The 22,254-nt window shown below is 37.2% G+C and overlaps 3 protein-coding genes and 1 long non-coding RNA gene across 5 annotated transcripts; 2 read left to right on the forward strand and 2 right to left on the reverse strand.

Moving 5' to 3' along the window:
* The first annotated feature begins 2,010 nt into the window (after nt 1–2,010).
* On the forward strand, nt 2,011–6,650 carry LOC110849752 (cytochrome P450 9e2). 2 transcript variants are annotated; one of them, XM_022097194.2, is made up of 6 exons: nt 2,015–2,119; nt 2,201–2,298; nt 2,749–3,352; nt 4,773–5,351; nt 5,605–5,856; nt 6,156–6,650. In XM_022097194.2, the coding sequence occupies exons 3-6, from the start codon at nt 2,755–2,757 to the stop codon at nt 6,332–6,334; spliced, it is 1,608 nt and encodes a 535-aa protein (XP_021952886.1). In that variant the 5' UTR covers nt 2,015–2,119; nt 2,201–2,298; nt 2,749–2,754; the 3' UTR covers nt 6,335–6,650. The 2 variants fall into 2 exon arrangements, with proteins under 2 accessions (XP_021952885.1, XP_021952886.1); XM_022097193.2 differs by having other exon boundaries at nt 2,011–2,298.
* Nucleotides 6,651–7,951: 1,301 nt separating this feature from the next.
* On the reverse strand, nt 7,952–10,066 carry LOC118435571. Its single transcript, XR_004834895.1, has 3 exons — nt 9,974–10,066; nt 9,835–9,879; nt 7,952–8,066 (listed from the first exon to the last, which is right to left on the reverse strand). It is a non-coding gene; the product is annotated as an uncharacterized LOC118435571 (long non-coding RNA).
* LOC110850104 lies at nt 9,681–12,559 on the forward strand. The gene is made up of 2 exons (XM_022097587.2): nt 9,681–11,494; nt 11,997–12,559. The coding sequence occupies exons 1-2, from the start codon at nt 11,422–11,424 to the stop codon at nt 12,341–12,343; spliced, it is 420 nt and encodes a 139-aa protein (XP_021953279.1). The 5' UTR covers nt 9,681–11,421; the 3' UTR covers nt 12,344–12,559.
* A 6,443-nt stretch (nt 12,560–19,002) lies between these two features.
* LOC118435739 lies at nt 19,003–19,928 on the reverse strand. The gene is made up of 2 exons (XM_035852143.1): nt 19,621–19,928; nt 19,003–19,285 (listed from the first exon to the last, which is right to left on the reverse strand). The coding sequence occupies exons 1-2, from the start codon at nt 19,844–19,846 to the stop codon at nt 19,059–19,061; spliced, it is 453 nt and encodes a 150-aa protein (XP_035708036.1). The 5' UTR covers nt 19,847–19,928; the 3' UTR covers nt 19,003–19,058.
* Between the last annotated feature and the right edge of the window lie 2,326 nt (nt 19,929–22,254).

Genomic DNA, 22,254 nt, shown 5'->3' on the forward strand with positions numbered 1-22,254 from the left:
CATTGTATTTATTTGTATTTATGATAAAAATGAGTGTACATTGTATGGGCACATTGTATTTATGATACATGTACTATACATGTATCATAAATACAATTCATATAACGCATGTATCGGTAAATGCAAATATGTATGTACGAGTGTATGTATGCCTCATGGCATCATCGTATTCATCGCTGTGTTTAATTTATGACCTTGACATTGACAGCATAAACAATCCCAATGCTTAACATGTAAATACATACAGATCTATGTATAAATATATAAATAAGCACCAAATAATCTGCAAAAAAATTCTTAAGTTTAATATCTATTTTTTTGTTTAAATTATTATTCTTTAATTTTAAATTAGCACCTACGTAAAACCTACTAATTTAGCAAATTTTGTCCGAAGTATAGAAATTCAATTCAATGAATTCATTCATTACATTTAAATTGCATCTTTCTGAGATGCATTACTTTTTCGACCACTGGTTAAAATCATAACTACTTGAGTCACGTAATTAAGCAATGCCTATTATTTAATATTTAATAAGCAAATTTTAAATTTAATATGCAAACATAAGTTCAATTAAATCTATACATTTAGTTGACAATCTATCAATAGTTAATTCCTCTAATTATGCATATAACACAGAACATTGAAATAATAATATAACAATACGAGTTAGAAATTCTGTTTTTTTGCCATCATATTTTTTACAGCTATTTTTTGTAATGCACAAGTTACTTTTTTAGTTGACTCGATCTAATAATATGGTATATGTACGATCGTGACTGCATGTTACATTCAGGGTTCGGAAAAACCCAGGGTTTTAATCAAAAAGTAACGACCCAGGGGTTTTAATGGGTTTTAATGGGTTTTTTGGGTTTTATGGGTTTTATTGGGTTTTATTAGGTTTTACATAAGTAATACATTGAACAACAATTTTCACTACTATTGCAATCCAATTTCAATTAATATGCAAATCCTACTTGTCCATGTTAGAATTTGTATCCGTTTCGAAATAGTCCTGTTTAACTGATCATAGTTTAATACTTTATGAGAATATATATTACCTTTTTCTCGAATACTTCCTCTCATCATAATGAAATCCAAGTTGTTTAAAAGTTTTTAAAATTTAATATTTCAATGCGATCTTAACGTGTATTATCAATTCTGGAAAAAATCGAGTACTTAACAACAATGAAAGTACGTATGTATTATGATCGAGAATATAATAAGTGCTTTTTACAGACACACTTCTTTTGCTCATAATAAAGTACTTCGCTGTCCATAAGTACTCGAATTTTCCAGAGGTGATAATTAAGATCACCTTGAAACATTTTAAAAAACTTTATAAATTAAAAAAATACTACAGTATTTTGTTTAATTTATTCGCTGAGATGAGAGGAAGTATTCGGGAAAAAAGTATTAATTATGACAGCAAAATGTAAATTAAATGTAATTAAATTATGTATGCTGAGCATACTATGCTCAGTTAAACATACCTCGTTCCGAAATTATTATTTTTAAATATTTTTGTCACTTGAAACTTGTAATGGCACTCGCTGATTTATTCCTGGTTTTTAAAATTTACAATATTAATCGAATAAACTGCTTAGCTGCCATGAAACAACTTCGTCTAATGTACGACAGCTGTTTTCAGATTTTAGAATATAGTTTTAAGCTGAAACACAGTTAAAACCCATTAAAACCCGAATAAAACCCATTAAAACCCAAATAAAACCCATTTAACATGGTAAAACCCAATGGGTTTTATTCGTTAACAACCCATTAAAACCCATTAAAACCCAAAAAACCCAACCCAATAAAACCCTGGGTCGGAATACCCTGGTTACATTGTCCTTGCAGTGCTATGCCACACGTGGCAAAAAACGGAGCAAGTGAGACTACTTGCTTAAACCCATATTTTCGCAACTTGCTTTTATTTGCGTCGACTCCTATAGTAGATATCTGCACATGTCTTTATATATTGTATATGGTACTAGTCAAATACATATTCGCACTGCGAATTTCGCAGTACGTTGAGAATCTCGCTCATATGTATGAGCTAGTGCAGTTATGCAGTTTACATTACAGCAAAATACATATTTTCGCGAATTTGATGGACATTAAGTAATTATAATATCTCAAATATTCTGCATATCCACCAGGTTTACAACATTAATAAACATAATTATGTACACTATTAACTAGAAGCTGTGAACGAAAGTGTCTAGTCTTGACATATGTAAATCATCGCATTTTATCGAGTGATTCTTAATATATGCAAATTCTACAATACTCACTTAAAGGTAAGTAACCCTTGTTCAACTAGGCTTGTAATATTTTAAAATTTACGACACTGTTAGAAATCTGGTATTTATTAAAGTTGCAACCGCTTGGTATTAAAATCATACCGTTCCATAGAAATTTCCTACCAAAATGGTAAAACTTTACCATGCTTAATATACTGCACTAAATATTACTACACGGTATTATGGATCAATACCAATTTGGTTGAGTCATACAAGTACGAGTTGTAATTTAATACTGGATTTCTAAGAGTATTTAAATTTCTATATTCTTGAGTTACATGTACTTACATGTGTATGTATGTATTATGTATATGTATGTATGACATTGACATATGTACACAAATAGCATAAAAATGCACAAAAGTATTTTCATACAAATTAATAAACTTTTTGAAGAAATTTATATTTCATAAGATTTAACATTGCTGCATATTTTCGTTTCAATAGTAAATCATGATTGCCTTCACAACTATTTTCTGGGTCTTCATTTCTCTCATCTTCGGTTTCATCGCGCTCATCATCTACTCTACGATCCGTCTAAAACTTACTTTCCGTTCTAAAAATGTCCTCTACCTGGCCAAAGCTCCTTTCTTCACCGTTTATTATTTGTACATCAAGAAAAAGGCGAGGTTCGAACTTGGTCAGATGAATTATGATCAAATGAAAGCGGCCAAAGTACCAGTGGCAGCCGATACCGATATGGGATCCATAAATTACACGGTGACCGACCTGGAAATATTGAAGCACATCTTTGTCAAAGATTTCGACCACTTTGTTAACCGACGAGCTTTCAAAATGCCAGATAACGACATCCTCATCAAGAAAATGCTTGTATTTCTCAAAGACGAAGAGTGGAAGGGGTTGAGGTCAAAGTTGAGTCCGACCTTCACCACGGGAAAGATTAAGCGTCTCTTTCCCCTGTTCAATGAGAGTGCAAAGAAGCTCGTGAAGTACGTGGATCAAATGATGATGGAATCGTCCCATGGCGAAATTGACCTTGGCGATGGATACTCAAAATTTACCATGGATACGATCGCGTCCGCTGTTTGTGGTAAAATTTAATGAAAGTTTTATTTTGGGGGTACTCACGACAATATGTAAGCAGCTTATTTAACAAGTTTGCGAAGTTCACAAAACTTATGTGGGGAGGGGTACGCGAAAAATGACCTCGCAGATCTCGCAAATCTACTTCGGGGGTATTTATTACGAGTTCAAATCGCAACATAATTTTGAAAACAAATTTTGGGAGTTAAGTATGTAGTTATATATAGAAATTTATTGATATATGGCCGGTGGCCCTCATCAAATACATGGAATTATTACAGAGTTAGATATGTAAATGTATAACAGAGTAGTCGGAGGATAGTGGGAAAACCTAGCTATGGTGGAGAGCTAGGAAAACCACTATCACCTCTGGGAATGTGGCCCAGAGGTCCATTCGGCTCCGACTACAGACACCCAGGCAGGACAAATGAGTGATAGGGATCATAGGCAGATCCCGAGAGATAATGGTGATATCCAAATGAGGACGGCGTCGGGAAGGCGGAAGCAAGACGAGCGAAGGTTGTTGGGCGGGGTGTCCACGGACCACGAAATACCCTAGCACCCTTTCGGGTCCGGGCTACGTGTCCCCTTCACGGTCACACAGTGTGACCAGGGCCGAACGACACTACCCACTTGCCCCTTCACCCACTCCTCACAACACAACCGGGTCATGGGACCCCCGTAGGCCCGACTACGCTGCCCACCGCCATGCACGACCCCGTCCTCACTCTTCCACCAACCACCCCCACGGTCACTACCCGGATATACCAAACAATGACCTACCTGGGGGAGTCCTCCATGGCGTAGATCCTCCCGTGCACTGGGTCCGGCGAATCCATCTTCGCCTGATGGCTCAGCTTGTCGTTGCTGGGACGGGTGTGGCAGGGGGTGTCACCAGGCACGCAGGTGGGGGTGTGAGTGGACGAGGCTCACATGGCGATAAGGCCTTGGGACACACTTTACTTGCCCTGGCACACCCGCGACCCAGATGGAAGAGGATCCAGTTGCAGAGCGAGAGAGAGATACGTGGTGCACGGTTGGATGCCAAAGAGGAACTCCGAGTTAAGTATGTATGTACTTGCTTTGCCCTGCTTGAAGATTTGTCAGTTATCAAATGAATTTTCAATCTATTTTTTTTGCTAAAGATGCTATCCCGCTTTGATAGTTTTCATGGATTTCTGCAATTTCTCGTAATGATAATACTGAGGATAAGTTTGCGAAATAATTTTGCGAAATTAAAACATGCCCCATTGCAAGGTCAATTTGTGAAAAAAATTCATGCTTATCTAGCATAAGCGAAATCTCTTAATTTTTGCAGATTTTGTATGCTGCTATGCTTAATTGTGAGATATACGAAGGTTGGCGTGAATACGCCCATCATTTTTATTGGTATTTTAGGAACGTTTTAATATTTTTTGAAATAACAGGTATGAACTCACAAGCCTTTGATCAAAAGGAACCCTCAATATTTGAACAAGTGGGAAAATCGATACAGATTACGTTCAACATGAAGACCTTGGTCAGGTTTTTAATCCTCTTCGGATTTCCAAGGTTGGCTGGAAAGTTAGGAATTACAATATTTGGATCCGTTTTGCACCAATTTTTCGACGGTGCAGTAAAATCTTCGATTAAAGAGAGGACCACAACGGGTCAGAAGGGGAACGATTTCATCCAATTGATGTTGGAAGCGAGAGAGAACAAGTTGAAGACGGAGGAGGAAGAATTGTCCAATTTTGAGAAGGACGCCATCATCACGGGCGAGGTCAAAGGTCAAATTTCCGAAATGTTGGATGACAATGGGATCGTGTCAAATTGTGTGCTATTCATCCTCGCCGGATTCGATACGACGCAGTCACTCCTACTTTTTTGTGCGTATGCGCTCGCAATTCATCCAGAAATTCAGGATAAGTTGAGGCAGGAAGTGGATACCGTTTTGGAGGAGAATGATGGCGATTTCACGTACGACTCGATACATAGAATGGCATATTTGGACATGGTTATCAATGGTGAGAATATAGATGAAAATTTAGTATCTGTATCAAATTTCATTTTTAGCCTCTAAATAAAATTGTGCAAAATTTATTCAAGCCTGACTAAAATAAAGGATAACACAACAACAATGTAAAATTTATCAAGACCGTTGGACAAATTTTACACAACCAAATTGTTGTCATGCTCTATTTCACTCAGCCTTGAGTAAATTTTACACAATTTTATTTAGAGTGTACGGAAATTAAAATTATGAAAATTTGTATTTAGAAACGCTGCGATTTTATCCACCTGCACCAATTACGGATCGAAATTGTACTCGTGACTACGTATTTCCTGGAACTGATATCACCGTTAAGAAAGGGGAGGCAGTGACAATCCACATTTATGGAATTCATCACGACGAAGAATATTATCCCGAACCTGAAAAATTCGATCCGGAACGATTCTCGCCAGAAAACAGGGGCAAAATTAATACATATGCTTTCCTTCCGTTTGGCCAGGGACCGAGGAATTGCATCGGTAATGAGACAAAATTACGTACACTCTTAGAAATCCTGTATTAAAGTAATACCAAGCTGTATTAATACATCGCCCTACAAAAGTGAGCTTGATGAGTAATACCATGCAGTAATAGCTCGGTATTAAAGTTTTATCATATCGGTAATAAATTTTTACGGACCGGTATAATTTTAATACCAAGTGGTAGCAACTTTAATACAGAGAAATCAATATCTGCGTGACTCTACCGGATTTATAAAATGTATGTACATAAGTACATATCCACTAAATCATTGTTCACCGAATATTTATTTCTACAGGAATGCGATTCGCCTTGACCGAAGTTAAACTTGCAATTGCCCAACTTGTCCATAATTTTGATATCGAGCCCTCCAGAAAAACCACGATTCCGATGGAGTATCATGATGCAGGATCTCTCAAACCTAAGAATGGCATGTGGCTGTCTCTAAAGCGAAGACCAGGGACAACTTCGGACTAATTTTATATTCATAAATACAGATCTGATTATAACGGTAAATTTATGAAAGTTTAAAATGATTACTATTCTCTTAATTATTGCCCATGTCATCCGCGTGTTTATTCTTTAAAAATTGCATTTATCTGTATACACATTATAAGTAGGTATCTAACATTGGCTGATACTTATGGCTCTCTCCTTTAGATAGGTATGTACCTTCGCCGTTGGCCCATATAGTTATAAGGGAGTAAAGGGAGATTATGATTATGATTACGGAGACGTTTTACCAGTGATAAAACCTAGTGAAAATAAATTAAAAAAACTCGTGCACCAAACATACGTGGCGTCAGTATTAAAAAATTGAACATTTGTATCATTTATTATGCTAGATTTTTTTAAATGAAAGTATTGTAGTTTTAAAGTGAAATGAAAATATCTAGTACGTGTAGGGTATGTATACTACGGTATATTTAGCAATGTAGTGGTGCGTTCTCTCAAAATACATAATTACATTGTCGCAAAGAAATTAAATGCTTACACGAAATCAAGCATAAATTCTGCTTGATTGATAAGCTCAATCCATAAATTGATAATAATGAAACGCACAAATACCATAAATCAATTAATACAATTGCTGTACCTATGTATTTTCGAGGATTTAAAATACTTCTTCAAATTCCCACCTTCACCACCTTTCTTCTCCTCTTGCTGAATGATGGGAGTTCTAAAATATGAAATTTTTTCATATGCCTAAAGAGATGGTCCCTCCGGGTGAAATATTGCTGGCAGAAGTAGCATTGAAAATATTTCTTCTCGTGCTTCCTTTCCACATGTAAATTGAGATCACCTCTGCAGACAAACGGTTTCCCACATTCCTCACAAGTGAACAAGGTCCCAGTCCATGTTTCCCTATGCGTGGCCAACTTGTGCCTCAAAAGGGAATATTTCGTCACAAATTTGACCCCTTTGCACATCTCACATTCAAAGTCGCGTCTATCCTTGAGGTCCAGATGCGTTTGCAGATGAACCCTTAGCTCCGTCGTGCTCACAAATCTGACCTCACAAATGACGCACTTGTTCGTCTTCTCCATCGTGTGAACTCTCAACTGGTGCGCGTTTCTCGCCCCAATTGATAAGTATGTTTTGGTACAAAAGAAACATTTATGAATTCTTGGAACTACCAAATTTTCATGTGTTATTAGAACATGCCGCCTCAAACTTGACTTACTGGCGAATAGTTTTGTGCAAGTTGGACATGCAAATCTGACCTTGGAATGAACCGAGGCAGCATGACGGAGGAGGTTTGACTCATGGGCAAAAAGTTTGCCGCACTGTGGACATCGAAATGGTACTTCAAAGGTGTGTTTCCTCATGTGGGAGGTGAGCGATGGTTTGGTGTGGACGATTTTAGGGCAGAAATAGCACGTATAAGGGGTTTTCTTGGTGTGGACGAGGGCCACGTGTTGGGCCACGTGTTCTTTAAGTTTGAAAAATTTTGGACAAATTGGGCACAAATGGGGTCTCGTGGTTTGGTGCGTGGCCATGTGACGGTCGAGTTTGCTCTGGAATGGGAAATGAAGAGAACAAATGGGACAAATGGCGTCGTGTAGAGGGGAAGAGATCGGTCGGTGGGGATGCATCGACGTCGACGGAGTCGTCCCATCCGGATGGGACGGAATGCCGGTGGGAGATTTAGTAACTGGTGGGAGTGGCATTTATGTGGGTTTTGTAGCTCCCGGTGGATTAAAAACCTCTGTTAAAAATATCTAAGTCAAATGTTTATATGTGGCTGTCTCCATGAAAAGGGACCTTATTCATACTTTGCTCATTTTCCACAAGCGGCAAAATACCAAAACAGAAAACTTTCAGCGAAACCCATTTCGTCAAAAAGCTGAATTGGCGAAATAAATATTACTGTTAAGCATTCCACTTCAAATTTAAAACTTAAGGTTGTACAGGTTTGCTTTACCTAATAAAATAATGAAATTTGCGCCTTGACCTTCTTGAGGACCTTAACGTGACCTGTACACTTAACCTGGGGCGATAAAACTCAAATTTAAAACGTAAGGTCATTCAGGCTTGTATTGGCCTATGCAAATCTATTATTAGCGCCATATGAGCTACAATACTAAATTTTAAAACAGTGTTCTAAATTTAATCAATACAAAAATTTTCGCCAAAAGGTCGTTTTGCCGTATTGTCGATGCAGCACTTTGAATTTAAATAACTTTACTTGTAGTTAACAGATTGAGCTAAAATAAATGGCAAATTAAAGCCTGAGGCAAGAACTTTCATAATAAATTAAAGTCGCTAAAGTAGATATTTGGTGAATAAGGTCCCTTTTCATGGAGACAGTCACATATGTGCATACATATGTATTTATTGCTGATTGTGTTCATTATTCTTTCGTATCCTTAGTATCGTAGCATTCTTTACGAAGAACAAGAGCCAGGAGTCAAGCCCCGTAAAAGTCGTAAGCTTTTTGATTTCAAAATCTTGCAGAGCTTATAAAATCTCAGTAAGTGAATTGTGACCGCCGTAACTTATTTCACGATATAAAGAATACTATGGACGGTGTCCATACCAAACCTTGAAGCCTTGGCAGCTGGATTTTTGATTTTTGAATTGCCATCCAAAATAGGTCACAAACCATGAAATTAGTGTAATTGAATAAAAGTTTTGAAAAAAACTTGCTTCAGTCCTTCGTAATGGCCATTTTTGCAATCTGGAATAGGGTTCGTAGTACGGCGATTTTTTCGTCAGTTTTTGGACTAGAAAGCTGAAATTTCGTATCCTACACCGTCTTGAGTGTCCCCCGGCGGGAATTTTTCGTTTAAGCGACCTATGAGTAATGTTGAGTTTTCGTCGGGCTTTTGCTATGTTGGCTCTCAATCTGCTCGTGTGTTAAATTTTGTATGCCAAAACTCTCAACCTTTTTTGATTTCTAACTAATCAGGGGTGGTCCCAGACCCCACAAAGTATATATATTCTGAATCCACTTGCCGAGACCTTTCTCACGATACCCCATTTATGGGGCTATGTGAGACTTTACATCATATGTATAAAACCATGGGAAAATGAGCATGTCGAAAAATGACCGGTTTTAAGGTCATTTTCGACATTGGACCTTCAAACGGAAAAGTCCCGCCTGGGGACACTCAAGACGGTGTAGGATACGAAATTTCAGCTTTCTAGTCCAAAAACTGACGAAAAAATCGCCGTACTATGAACCCTATTCCAGATCGCAAAAATGGCTATTACGAAGGACTGAAGCAAGTTTTTTTCAAAACTTTTCTTCGATTACACTAATTTCATGGTTTGTGACCTATTTTGGATGGTAATTCAAAAATCAAAAATCCAGCTGCCAAGGCTTCAAGGTTTGGTATGGACACCGTCATATGGAATACTGAACACCCCCATAATTTGTGTCTCCAATTTTTTTAAGACTCTATTCATTCATTACAAGAAAAATTTAAGAAATGCCCGTACATATTTATTATTTGTATCACTTATGTACATACCTACTTATTTCTCCCTTGTTGAAAATGGCTAATTTGAGTGCTTAACTACAAAAAATATTTATGCATTGAGATTAAGTACGTGGGACTAGGACATATTTAAGGTAAATTGCACAGACTGTGAAAATGTGAGGTTACAAACCTTTGAATACGTATTTTGTGAACGGAATGAACTAATAATAAGGGATGGTTCTCGACTGCTCCTCGTGTCCAGGGTGCTTACTTTGTTTTTAGAATCCAGTAGGACCCTAGATGAAGGATTCATTCATATTTCCATGTAAAACTTATATTCAGCGCCGTGGCGAGCGCAAACTTAAAAAATCTGCATTTTCTGGATTTTGAAAACTTAAAATGGCGACAAAAAGTCGTAATTTTAGGGGGAAATTAAAAACCATGCTTTTGTAATTTTTGAGCTATTTTGAGATTTTTTGACGATGTCTAAGAAAATTGCGAAGTTTGCAAAAAAGTAAAAACTTCTTGTTTTAAAATTTCATGAAATGCGAGAGTTGAACTATTTGTGATGATTTTAGCTCAAAAATTTAAAATAATTCTTCTTGGATTTCAAAAGTTATGGTGGTTCTTTAAATGAAGACATTCAAATTTGCGTCGCCATTTTACACAGATACACAGTTTTACACATATGAAACAATCCATCACCGAGCCCCGAGGTCCCTTGAAGATTCCCAAAAAGCATAGTGGGTACGAAAAACACAAGGAGCAGTCTTGTACCTTCCTTTGTAAGTAATTCTCCAGAAAAGCAATCCCTTTCTAATTTTAGTTAAAATTTTCCCATTGCTGAGGACGAGAACAAAGAAGAGTATTTATACCTGTAGATTTATACAGAAGAATGTCATGAAGGTGTACATGGTCGGGGCCTTTTTGACGCCTATTCCTGAAAAGTTACCTGAGAGGATGTTCATAAATTATGATACGGCTGAAGGGGTTGGGAGGGTAAACGTTTTACGTAACAGGCAGATCTGCGCTACACACATCTTAAGAGAGGATGAACATAATGCGTAACAAGGGGAGGGCGTTGGTCCGAAAAATCGCTATTTTTGCGTGACAAATGGACATTCCCTTGTAAGCATTTGTGCTGCGACATAAGTAAACATGTGTGTAGATTATGTGCAGATATGACTCTACCAAAGTGATATTGAAATTTAATATGTACGGTAGCTTAGAATTAAAGTTTTACCATATCGGCAGTAAATTCCTTCAGATTGGTATAATTTTAGTACCAAGCTGTTGCAACTTTAATACCGCAAGAAATCAATATCTACGTCCCTATAGGTAGCAAATTTCTAACAGTGCATGCCCATTTGAAAGAAAAAATTTGCCTGAATCCCAGAAAAATGCTAATGATGATCATGTTTGTCCCTTCTGGTTATGAACTATTGTTAGAGTCATTTCTAGGAACCCGATGTGCCTTAAGTCTAAAAAAGGACTCGTTGACGAGTTAAGTACGCAAAGGAATATTCACCACTCTGACTATTTGCTTTCCTGCATTTGATCGAAACACACGCCACCAGAGTACAAAACATATTAGCTGCCTCAAAAAGCAAAATTTCTTAAGTTTCTACACTGCTTAAAATGGACAAGGAGAAGGCTAGTTTGGAACGGAACGATAAGGACGAGGTCGTAATATCTTTGAACGATATTCCTGGTGAGCATTTTTTACACTCTGTCTCTAGCACGCATCGTAAACTTCAGAATGATTTCACATCACGTTTGTAACTATGTAACTGCGTTAGGTTGGTAAGTGTACACACTCTTGATGTAAGTTGACTGTTTCAGAAACTTTTTTGCTAAAAAATGCTATGAATTGCATTTGTTCAACTGATCTCAACTAATCCTAAGAACAGCAATATCAAACACTCGAATTATTTACGAACTTTTTATGTAAGAAACAAATACAGTTTGTAATTTTCGTAAAAGTTGGCAAATGTCCGTAGAAATGGGTGTAATAATTCGTAAAAAGTTGTAACTTACATACAAATCTTACATAGTTACAAACGTTGACGTTTCCATCTCGCAATCAGTTTCGATAAATTTTTACCTAAAAGTTAACTAAACAGGTTGTCGATTTTGCGTTAAGTTCATGGTAAATTTGACTTCCTGTATATATGTACACGTTAAAAATAATCTCTAAATACATAATTTACTAGGGTACTATGATGACGACGAAGAGGAAGCGGAATCTGAGAAATTTTCTGAAAAAGTGGAAAACTCTGTCCAACCGCACAGGATAAAATTAATTGAAGATTCCTTCGAAAATGGTTATTTTGCACGAAGGCATAACTTGAGTCTTGAGCAGCTGGAAATTTTGCGTACCGACTACGAAATGTATTCCAGTTCTAAACATTATCCGACTTTCGAAAAATTGCAAGAACTGGCAAAAATAACAAAGTTGGACATGCTACTAATTTTGAGGTGGATGTCCAATGAACGTTACAAACTAGAGGAGACGTGTCAGATGACGTGGCAAAATTTTGATGACACGGGGAAATACTAATATGTTATGTTGCGTGGGTATTCGCTTAGTTCATTTTAGTGAAATTTAATCTGTTCGTTTAATTTAACAATAGGATCATGTCATATCTCAACCGATTTTTTATTTGTTGATTACATTTTTGCATTAATTGAGATTAAACTAACTAGATACTTACTAGTAAGCTACATTTTATTGTATTTTTTTAGCAAAATATATATAAGAACTCGAATGTTTAAATTATGTACAACTTTTGTTATGTGCATACGTTTTAATACATACTTGCATATGTCCATAAATCAATTAATACAAAGCAGTCGCATAGTCGTCTTTGCACAAAAACTCGTTATCACCAATGGTGTCGAAATTTGAATAAAATCATTAACAAATCTGATCTTCATGGGAACCAGTGATTTCGCAATTTTTCTTAAACGGATCCTCGCCTTTGTATCGTGGAATGAAATCGTGGTCAATTTGTTAATATTTTTTATAGACGTTTTATTGACGAATCCAGCAATCGTTCCTAACCCAATGATTGCAATTTTAGATTCGATCGCAACAAATGCAAAGAAGAACTGTGTTATAAAGGTGGCTTCTTCATTATTAGGCGAAAACGTCAAACTCGTTCCGAAAACGTTGATGGCCGTGATAAAACATAATACAGCAGGTAACACGACGGGTCGGAAACATAAATTAATTTGAGAAACCAAAACTTGCAATTGCTGATATGATTGGAATATCAAGGGAGTATTTTCCAGTGATAGACACGCACTAAAGAAATTAAATTCAGTTTAAATTTACCGGGCAATTTTTTTTCCTAATTTGATTTGTGTGTAATTACCTCGCCAGACAGGACAGGTATGATATCACGCAGAAAACTGTTCCCAAAAATACGCTTCCAATTAAAAACGCCATTAACGAGGATAGTACAAAAATTAACCAAGGTTGGATCAGCAGAACAATGATCTGCGGAATATTATAGCAAGCACATTGTGGCGTAACATGTCGATCGATGATGGATCCGAGGAAGAGGGGCATGCCTGGAATGTATACGGTTAAAAGGGTACCAACATAAGGGGCCACAACTGCGAAAATGATGGTCGAAAGGAAACAAAAACGCAATCCGAGGATTGATTTTTGCATGGAATAGCCTGAAAATAAAAATATAAAAATAAAGGAAAGCACTATCAATGTTTCGACTCTTGTGAGTTTGCTGCATTTCTTGCACAGCAAAGCAAACAATTATCTTACAAGAAATACTCATCAAGTAGCTACGAATTACGGCGGCGGAAGTAGTTTGCATACTGCGTGTTACATTTCTTATAGGTCAAACTAGGTGCCAGAATCTATGTACTTCCTTGCGGTCACTTGCATCCGAAACACTGACGGCAAGTTCCGCATGTTAGCAACTCTCAGGAGGGGAGCTTCACCACCTGCCCCTCTCACATCTCGATGCCCTTTGGATATGTGGTAGGGTCCCATGAGTGTACTAAACCCCTGAAGTGGTTTGACTCCATGGCCACAGTTACGCCCGCCACACCCACTCATAGGCGCCGAAAACACGAAAAAAGCCCTGTTTTCACTTGTTCAAACCCTCGCCAAAAATCCAATTTTGCTCGGATTTTGGTAAAATTTACATTTTTGTAATCCCAGATACTTGCTTGATCATATCCAGTAGCAATCTCAACTTTTTTGAAATTTTGAATTTTTTAGAATAATTCATAATGCCCGAAAATTTCAAAAATTTCAAAAAAGTTGAGGTTGCTACTGGATATGATCAAACAAGTATCTGGGATAACAAAAATGTAAATTTTATCAAAATCCGACTAAAATTGGATTTTTGGTGGATTTTTGAAGTTGGTAACTTTTGTGGTTTTCATCCCTTTGAGTGGGTGTGGCGGGCGCAAATGTGGCCATGGAGTCAAACCACTTCAGGGTTTTAGTACACTCATGGGACCCTACCACATATCCAAAGGGCATCGAGATCTGTGAAGGGCAGGTGGTGAAGCTCTCCTCCTCAGAACTCTTATTACGTTGTGCTAAACTTTAAAAACTTGGTAAAACTTTCCACTACTGGCAACCTATGCGATGGTTATTATAAAATTTATTGGTGCCATTGGGTGGTTTAACCTCGCAATATTTATTCCACATTCGCATATATTTATTTAGGCGCATAATTTTCGCATGATTGTTCCATAAATTTTTTTCAAGTTGTACTCGCCGCTACAAATTCATAAATTTAATTAAGTATAAACCTCTGGAGTAAAGAGGAGAAACCCTCGACATTCCCGTCTCAGATCCATACATGGGCAAATTACGTTGTCCAATTACAGTAATTTGGTCTTCCTTCTTCCAGTGGTTTGGATTTTCAGGATTCTTAAGGAAGATCAAATTACTGTAATTGAACAATGTAATTTGCCCATGTATGCTCAGATCTTGATGTCTTTTGCATAATATGCATAACGATATACAAAAGGCGATCAGACATGGTTTTCACGACTTCGCGCTTGAATATCTCACGTGCAAATTCGAATTTCGAACTGATTTTGATAGACAAGGAGGATAATACTCTCAAAAAGATCTTTCTAAATTTTTAAGTCGATAGTTTCACAAATGTCCCCTCCAGAGCCCCCAGAGTTGGAAGGTGCCAAAAATACACTTTCCAAACTTAATTATTCATGTGGCATGATAACCAAAGAGGTCAGAGGTGAAAAATTATTATTATTATAACCCTAGATAATGATTGTATCTAATAATGAAAGAATCCGTAATGAATAAAATAATGTGGGCCCTCCAGCATGGCTGATACTTTTCCATGAAAAGTGGTAAATCGGGCCGTGCACCGGGAAATTGACCTCCTGACCTTGAAAATGGACCGACTGGGTGAAATTAAGATTGAGGGCAAAGCTCTAAGTGCCCTAAGTAATATTAAATTAAACAGTGAAGATTTTGGGTAAACAGTTTTGGAGAAGGACCCGAGCTAATCAGCTGACGTGGAATCCTAAAAAACTCTTGAACTTATTTAGAAAATTAATAGTCACGTTTTGTTGAAAACAAATTTTAATAACTTTTTTGTGTCCCCTGCTGCAGAACTATTTTACCTACAAGGTACAAGTGACAAAATAATAAAATTACTGCGTTTTGATTAGTTAAAAAAGTTTTAAAGTTCCGCTTCAATTTCGAGGAGAACTTTTGTAAATATTTTATAGGGTTTGATGGAAACTCATTTCCTGGGGTGTAACCACTTATCAAAATTTTATCAAAAGTACTTACAGTGCAATATACTATATGTACCTTGGATATAAACAACGTTAGGGATTTTTAGTATCAAAGTCCTAAAATGTGGGGGCCTTAAAACTCGAGGAGTTGAGTTCATGAGAGCATTCCATTAGGACAAGTATGAAGCTAGACTACAAAGGGGACTTAAAAGATAAGCATGAGACAAAAGTGGTTTTATATAGTGAAAAGCATGCTGAGTCCCTTGATAATAGTCGCAAAGACGATTTCTGCACTAGGGCCTCAGAAAAAATCTTTTGTTCAACGCCATTTTATAAGAACACTGGTTTGGAAAACTAAAAAATGACACCTCTGCAAATTTGACCTTGCCTCATGCCCCAGAGTGCACAACACCGGAAGCCAAATATGTTTACCTATAGTTCGAGACATGGGCTTTCACATAAAAAAAGTTAGAAATCTCTCCAGCCAAAAACCATCGCATAATTAAATTATGAATTTGTGCAAACCATCTCTAATCGCCTTTTGTATGCAAAGGAAAACCTTATGAGGAGTACCCTATGAGTCTACTAAAACTCTTTAGTGATTTAATTCCATGGCCCAATTTGCGCCCGCCACACCCACAAAAAGGCACCAAAAACACGAAAAGGCCAGTTTCATGTGTTTCAACTGTCGCCAAAAATCCAATTTTGCTCGGATTTTGGAAAAATTTACATTTTTGTGATCCCAGATACTTGTGTGATTATATCCCGTAGATATCTCAGCTTTTTTGAAATTTTGAATTTTTTCGAATAGTTCATCAGCATACCCTAAAATTTCGAAAATTTCAAAAAAGTTGAAATATCTACTGGATATGTATGATCATGCAAGTATCGAGGATCACAAAAAACAAAAATGTAATCAAAATACGAGCAAAAGTGGATTTTTGAAGTTGGTAATCTTTGTGCTTTTATTTCCCTGATTGGGCCTGGCGAGCTCAAATGTGGCCATGGAGTAAAGCCACTTTAGGGTTTTAGTACATTCACCTAGCGGACCCGAATATGCAAAGGGCCCTCAAGATCTGAGAAGGACATGTAGAGGGTCTTTCCTCCAATGTAGATATACCAGAAAATGAATCTCCGAATCTTTTGTCCACTCCGATCAGCATGTTCAGCAACAAGATAAAATTGTCCGTATCCTTAATCAAGGGTGCCAAAGAGACCAATGACGTTGCCAGGGAGAATGTGAACAAGAGTATTATCATCCCTTCAACTTTAGCAATTGGAGCGGTTGCAAGTATGTAAAATCCGTTTACAAGTATTGCTAGCGAAGCACCGATTACGATGCTAGGTTTAAGGTAAGACAATCCGCCAGATTTGACAAACTGACCTTGTTTGCAGTTGAGCTTAAGGAGGTTTATCCCCAAACGCGATTGATAACGAAGGTTCAAATTAAATAAAGATTGGCCAAATTGGAACAACATTTTTTGTATAATTTATACTTTTTAAGCTTAATTTTTACAAAGATGTATCTGTGTGTCTAGGTCTGTCACCGAGACACTAGTGAAATTAAGACGCAACTTATGCTTAAAATTTTGAGCAATAATTCTAATTTCTAGAACAATATTGAAATAATGGATATTATTGTTTTAAGGTTTTAATTTTACTCGTCCCATTCTCCTCGAAGCTGTTGACATTTCCAAATTCAGCAGGAAAATGGCCAATTAAGTATCTATTATTTATGTAAACATAGATAATTTCTCCGTGGGTTAATTAATGTTCAAAATATGGGCAATATGATGTTTGTTTTACTTTTAGTATGTCAACGCGTTCACATACATGGATGAATTTCAACGTTGTGCGTCACAAATTACTTGCATAATTTATACTCCCCGCATGTAAATATGTAAAGTGCATATTGTAATTCCTTGTTGAAACTATTGTACTGAATTGAATTTTACTGTATGTATGTGGAATTAGGTAAGTAAAAAAAACAGGCCAGAACCAATTTCGCACTAGTCAATTTATCAAGACATTATTCTGTCGATAAGGAGACTGAGAAAATTTCCGGAAAAGTAGAACAACTGCATCGGAAAACATATCTGATTGAGGATCACTTTGAATAATTTCGTACAAATGCATTAAGCATTTTGACGTTTTGCGTGCTCACTACGTAATAAATACATATATTCAAAACATTATCCGATTTTAGAGATATTGCATGAATTTGCGGAATAACGTTGAGCACTATGCTAATTTTGGAGTGATTTTCACCGGTAATTGCAACGTAGAGGCATGTCAGTACATCAAGTCAGCAATATTTAATATGCATACATATATTTTGTAATGGATATTATACAATGACAAATTATTTTAAATCATCATCTGAAAGTAATTCATGTAATTAATAATTTGTGGAACACGTTTAATTATAAGTAAGTCAATATATGTACCTCTTCTGTTAAACTTCAGCGATGATATTTTCCTTTAATACTAAATTCGATATTGCATATAGTTATTATTTCAGATTATTCATATTTGTAATGAATTGATCTCTGTTGACACGTGAATAAAGGCTTAACAACACCAACAACAACATTAATGATACATAGGTAGTTTAGGTTAACACAAGGGACTTGTGACAAGGCATATGTATTTGTACTTAGGAGTAGCTACATATGTATTAACACATTACTAAACAATACAATTAGCATCAAACTAGTAAATTTTGACGACCAAAGTCAATTATTTAAATATTTCAAATTCGGTTATTAATAACGTTAATATTCTTTACGAAATACGAATTTTTAAACATTAATTTCTATGGCTACTAAGGGAAGGACACAATCGCATTAATAATATAGTCCAGGGCGGACTTAAAGAATTGGATTGTCGTTGAGGTCGTGATGTAGTACAATCCTCCAATCTTAGCTTTTAACAATGGGCACGAAATAAGGATCTTTCTCAAAGCAAAGTGCCTCGTTTGAGACCATGATGTCAAAAAGGACGCTGTAATATCGTACATTCTCGCCCCCATTTGAAGTAACCCGAAGGGACAGCTCGCACAGTCTATTACGGCCAAAGGGTAGGTCAGGATCCCGGGAAGTTCGCGGACAAACTTTCCCCCACTCATGGAGCGAGTTAGGACAAATCCACATGGAATCAGGGCCGTCCAGCTGATCACTTTTACCACGGGGATTGCCATCGGGGCCATGGCGTCGTTGAACAGATTCGTTAGAACTTGGAGGGAGCGGTAGACCCGAATAGCGTTATTTGGCTGGCGAAGGTTGGTGCGGGTCATTTCTGAGTCATTGAGTTTGCTAGAAAAATATTTATTGCACGTATGACGAGAAATTATACATAAAAAGTCTATCCTTACTGCGCCTCCTGCAACCAGAATGTAACACTGTTCGCATGCGCCACCACGATCCAAGCGATCAGTAAATACAAACATAGCACTTGGCCCGCAAACACAAATTCCTAACAGTAAGAAAAGTAGCCAATTAATTATCCAACCTATAATGTATTTACGAATCGCTGTCTTCTTTTAAGCGTACGTGCAGTGCCCCCGGAATCAGCCACCACCAGCCGTGGTCTGGCGAATAAACGTAGTTATACAGGTACCATGGCGAATTTGGAAAAGTGAGAAACAAACTGATGGAAATGAAAGTTTGCGTGATGTTGGTCGGTATTGAAAGATTAAGGAGGATCTGTCCGCCTTCTTTATGTCCCTCGGCTGTGATCAAGTATGCATCTAAATGGCAATACAACGGGCAATAAATATACATTTCTGTAAATAGCTTAAAATCAATAAGGTTTTTCGTTTCGAATAATAAATGCTATGTATTTAGCGAAGTGAGAAGTTTCGCAAGTAAGTCCCTGCCCAGTTTGACATTACTTTCTGATGGGCGATTGAGATTTAATTTATTGTACAAATTTACGCAGAAAATTAAATTGTAAATTGCTTCGTTGGAACATATCCTAAACGAGTTAGTATGAAACTGATCTTTGCATATTTATACAGACCTGGACAGATTTTTTCCTGATTTTCGATTTTGTCAAAATTCCAAATGTAATAATTTTTCTTACCAACCAATTTTCCGTTTATTTCAAGCATGGCGTTAACATAGTTCCGCATGGCTTCTCCGTACCAGAACATTGTGGCGCTAAGCGAAAGGGAGTAGCAGTACCAGAGGACAGAGAAGGACGACATGAAAACAGGCCGCCAACTACCCGTCTCATCCGTCCCGCCCATCCTCGAGTAGAACGAGTGCACCTGAAACACCGCTATTCCCGCGCTCTGAACGACCGACATGTACCAAATTAGACGCCATAATTTTGTTAAAAATGGGGTGAACAGATCCACCCTATGGGTCTTGGTATTATATCGCCAAGGAAACGAGAAACTGGCAATTCCGAGCCAAATTATGTTACGAAGTCTGAAATTGAGAGTTTTGAAAGAATGCTCATACATAAATTAGTCCAAAATATAGCATTTGCAATTTTGTGCAGAGTGGAATTTGCAATTTGTTTAACATTAAAGGAATTAAGGTTGTATTAATAATAATATTTATAATTGGGGTTGTTTAACTCAGTTGTATAACTGTCTCTGTAAGTACCTTGCTATGTGATTATCGCTCAGGAGAACGGGGCGATCATGATTTTGATTAAGCGTCCCCCTGTCTGAAGTTGGTCGTTGATCGGGAGACCACTCTTCCTCGAAATCTATAAATGTGGCAGCAATCCTTGTGACCCGTGTCGAAGAAAAGTTTGGATCCCGAGTAGCCCTTGGATTCCGTCCTTGTCGGTATCCTTCCAATTCTTCTCTCCACGCCGAAATTGAGGACGCACTGTGGTTACGACCATTCACCGAGTATGGGTCAAAGTTGTCACTGGCTGGGTCATATAGTACCACTCCCGATGCAGTTACCTAGGACATGTATATTTTTTAATCATAGTGAACAATCTCAGTTACAATAAATCGAGCAAATTATATGGCAATTATTTATCGTAATTTCGAAATACACATGTGTATTTCGAAATTACGATATATGCCTACATATATAAAATCTTGCAAGGCTTGCAAAATGTCGCAACCATCGTAGCGTATTACGGAGAATACTAAGGATACGAAAGAATCATGAATACCCTCAATATTATTATTGAGAATTTTATAATTTACTTATTTATTAAGCAACATAAAAATAGCATTCTCACCTTTGCAAGATTTCGTTTCTTCTTCTTCTTTAAACCACCGGCAGCCTGCATGCTTTGTTATGTTTTCGCGTCACAAATTTTATAAATATGTAACCAAACCAGAAATAGTTTCAGGCTCAAGTTACCACGATTGCAAAGTTCGAATGTTGCTATTTGATAGTGCGAAGCACGACTGTGAGAAACGCCACGTGTGGTCAAACTAAATATGTATGCATTATATGTATTTATGTATGTATGGCAGCACTAAACTTGGCGTTTGGTTATTCTGGAATCAGGAAAATATTAATGAAGTTGTACGGCCGAAAGCTTACGCAACGAGAATTTCGTCGTTAAATTATACTATGGCATAATTAAGTCTAAACAAGGTCGAAGCCGGGGTTTGTTGGGAAGACCAGCTACAGACGTTTGTAGACAAGTTAATGAGGGTGAGATACCCGTAGCTCACAAATTTAGGTAAAACTCGATGACTCATAACTAAAATTGTCGAAATCAACGCATTTTTTTAATCATTTCTCGGCTTCGGAAATTCTTTTTAAAATTCTGGACGACGAAGTTGTTCTCGATAAGTTGATAAATAGTTTGGCGGTGAGTTTGCTAAATTAGGGTCAGCCTGTTTTGATAAGTTCCAATTTTTCTGGAGGCTATCTTAAACTTGAGATCTCCTCCTTCAAAAACCGCCAAAATCTGGACTGTATATTTTTCAAACATTGGTAACGACCTGTTCTGCAAACTCTCCGTCCAGGATTTTTGAAAAAATTCTCGAGAAACGATGAAAAATGCGTTAAGTTTGGCAATGAGTCCTATGCGTCGAGCGTCCAAGCTCTCATTCGTCATTCAAGGAAATGTTAGAGCTGTCAAATCCGAAATCCTTTTGTACACTTTAACATGTAAATCCGAAATCCGTACTGTCCGGATTTGCACGTTAAAGCATGCAAAACGGATTTCGGATTTGACAGCCCTAAATGTAGCCATGCACTTGCTATATATATATACTAACATCCAAAGACCTACAACTACCACTGATGACATATACATACGTATATATGTAGAATCTGCATTGTAGATAGGTAGAAAAGTCCCTCTTCAGTTAGCACTCTTATGAGAATAAAGAATCGTACAGGTCGACATTGGCGGCGGAAGTAGGGGGACAAGGGGACATTGTCCTCCAAGAAATTCCGGAAAACCGTATCTAGCCCATATTATTTAGTTCCTCCTCATCCCGTCCTGTAAAGCAAATGTCCCCCCAACTTCCGCCGGTATTATGGTTCGACTCCCCTTTTTAATCATGTAGAAGTATAAATTCATCAAATTTAGATAACTCTCGCTCTAACCCTTCCAACTACGACCAGACGTACGACCCAAACCATATAAATTTTAAACTAGCTCGAAGTGACAAACAATTACTTAAGACCGCGTTTAATGGTTGCTGTTGAGTCCGAGAATACATAAATATAGGCTAGAATGGCGTTAGTAGCACTGTTAATGGCAAATTTTCATACCCAATTT

Source organism: Folsomia candida, unplaced genomic scaffold (genome assembly GCF_002217175.1).
Source record: "Folsomia candida strain VU population unplaced genomic scaffold, ASM221717v1 Fcan01_Sc005, whole genome shotgun sequence".
NCBI classification, from domain to species: domain Eukaryota; kingdom Metazoa; phylum Arthropoda; class Collembola; order Entomobryomorpha; family Isotomidae; genus Folsomia; species Folsomia candida.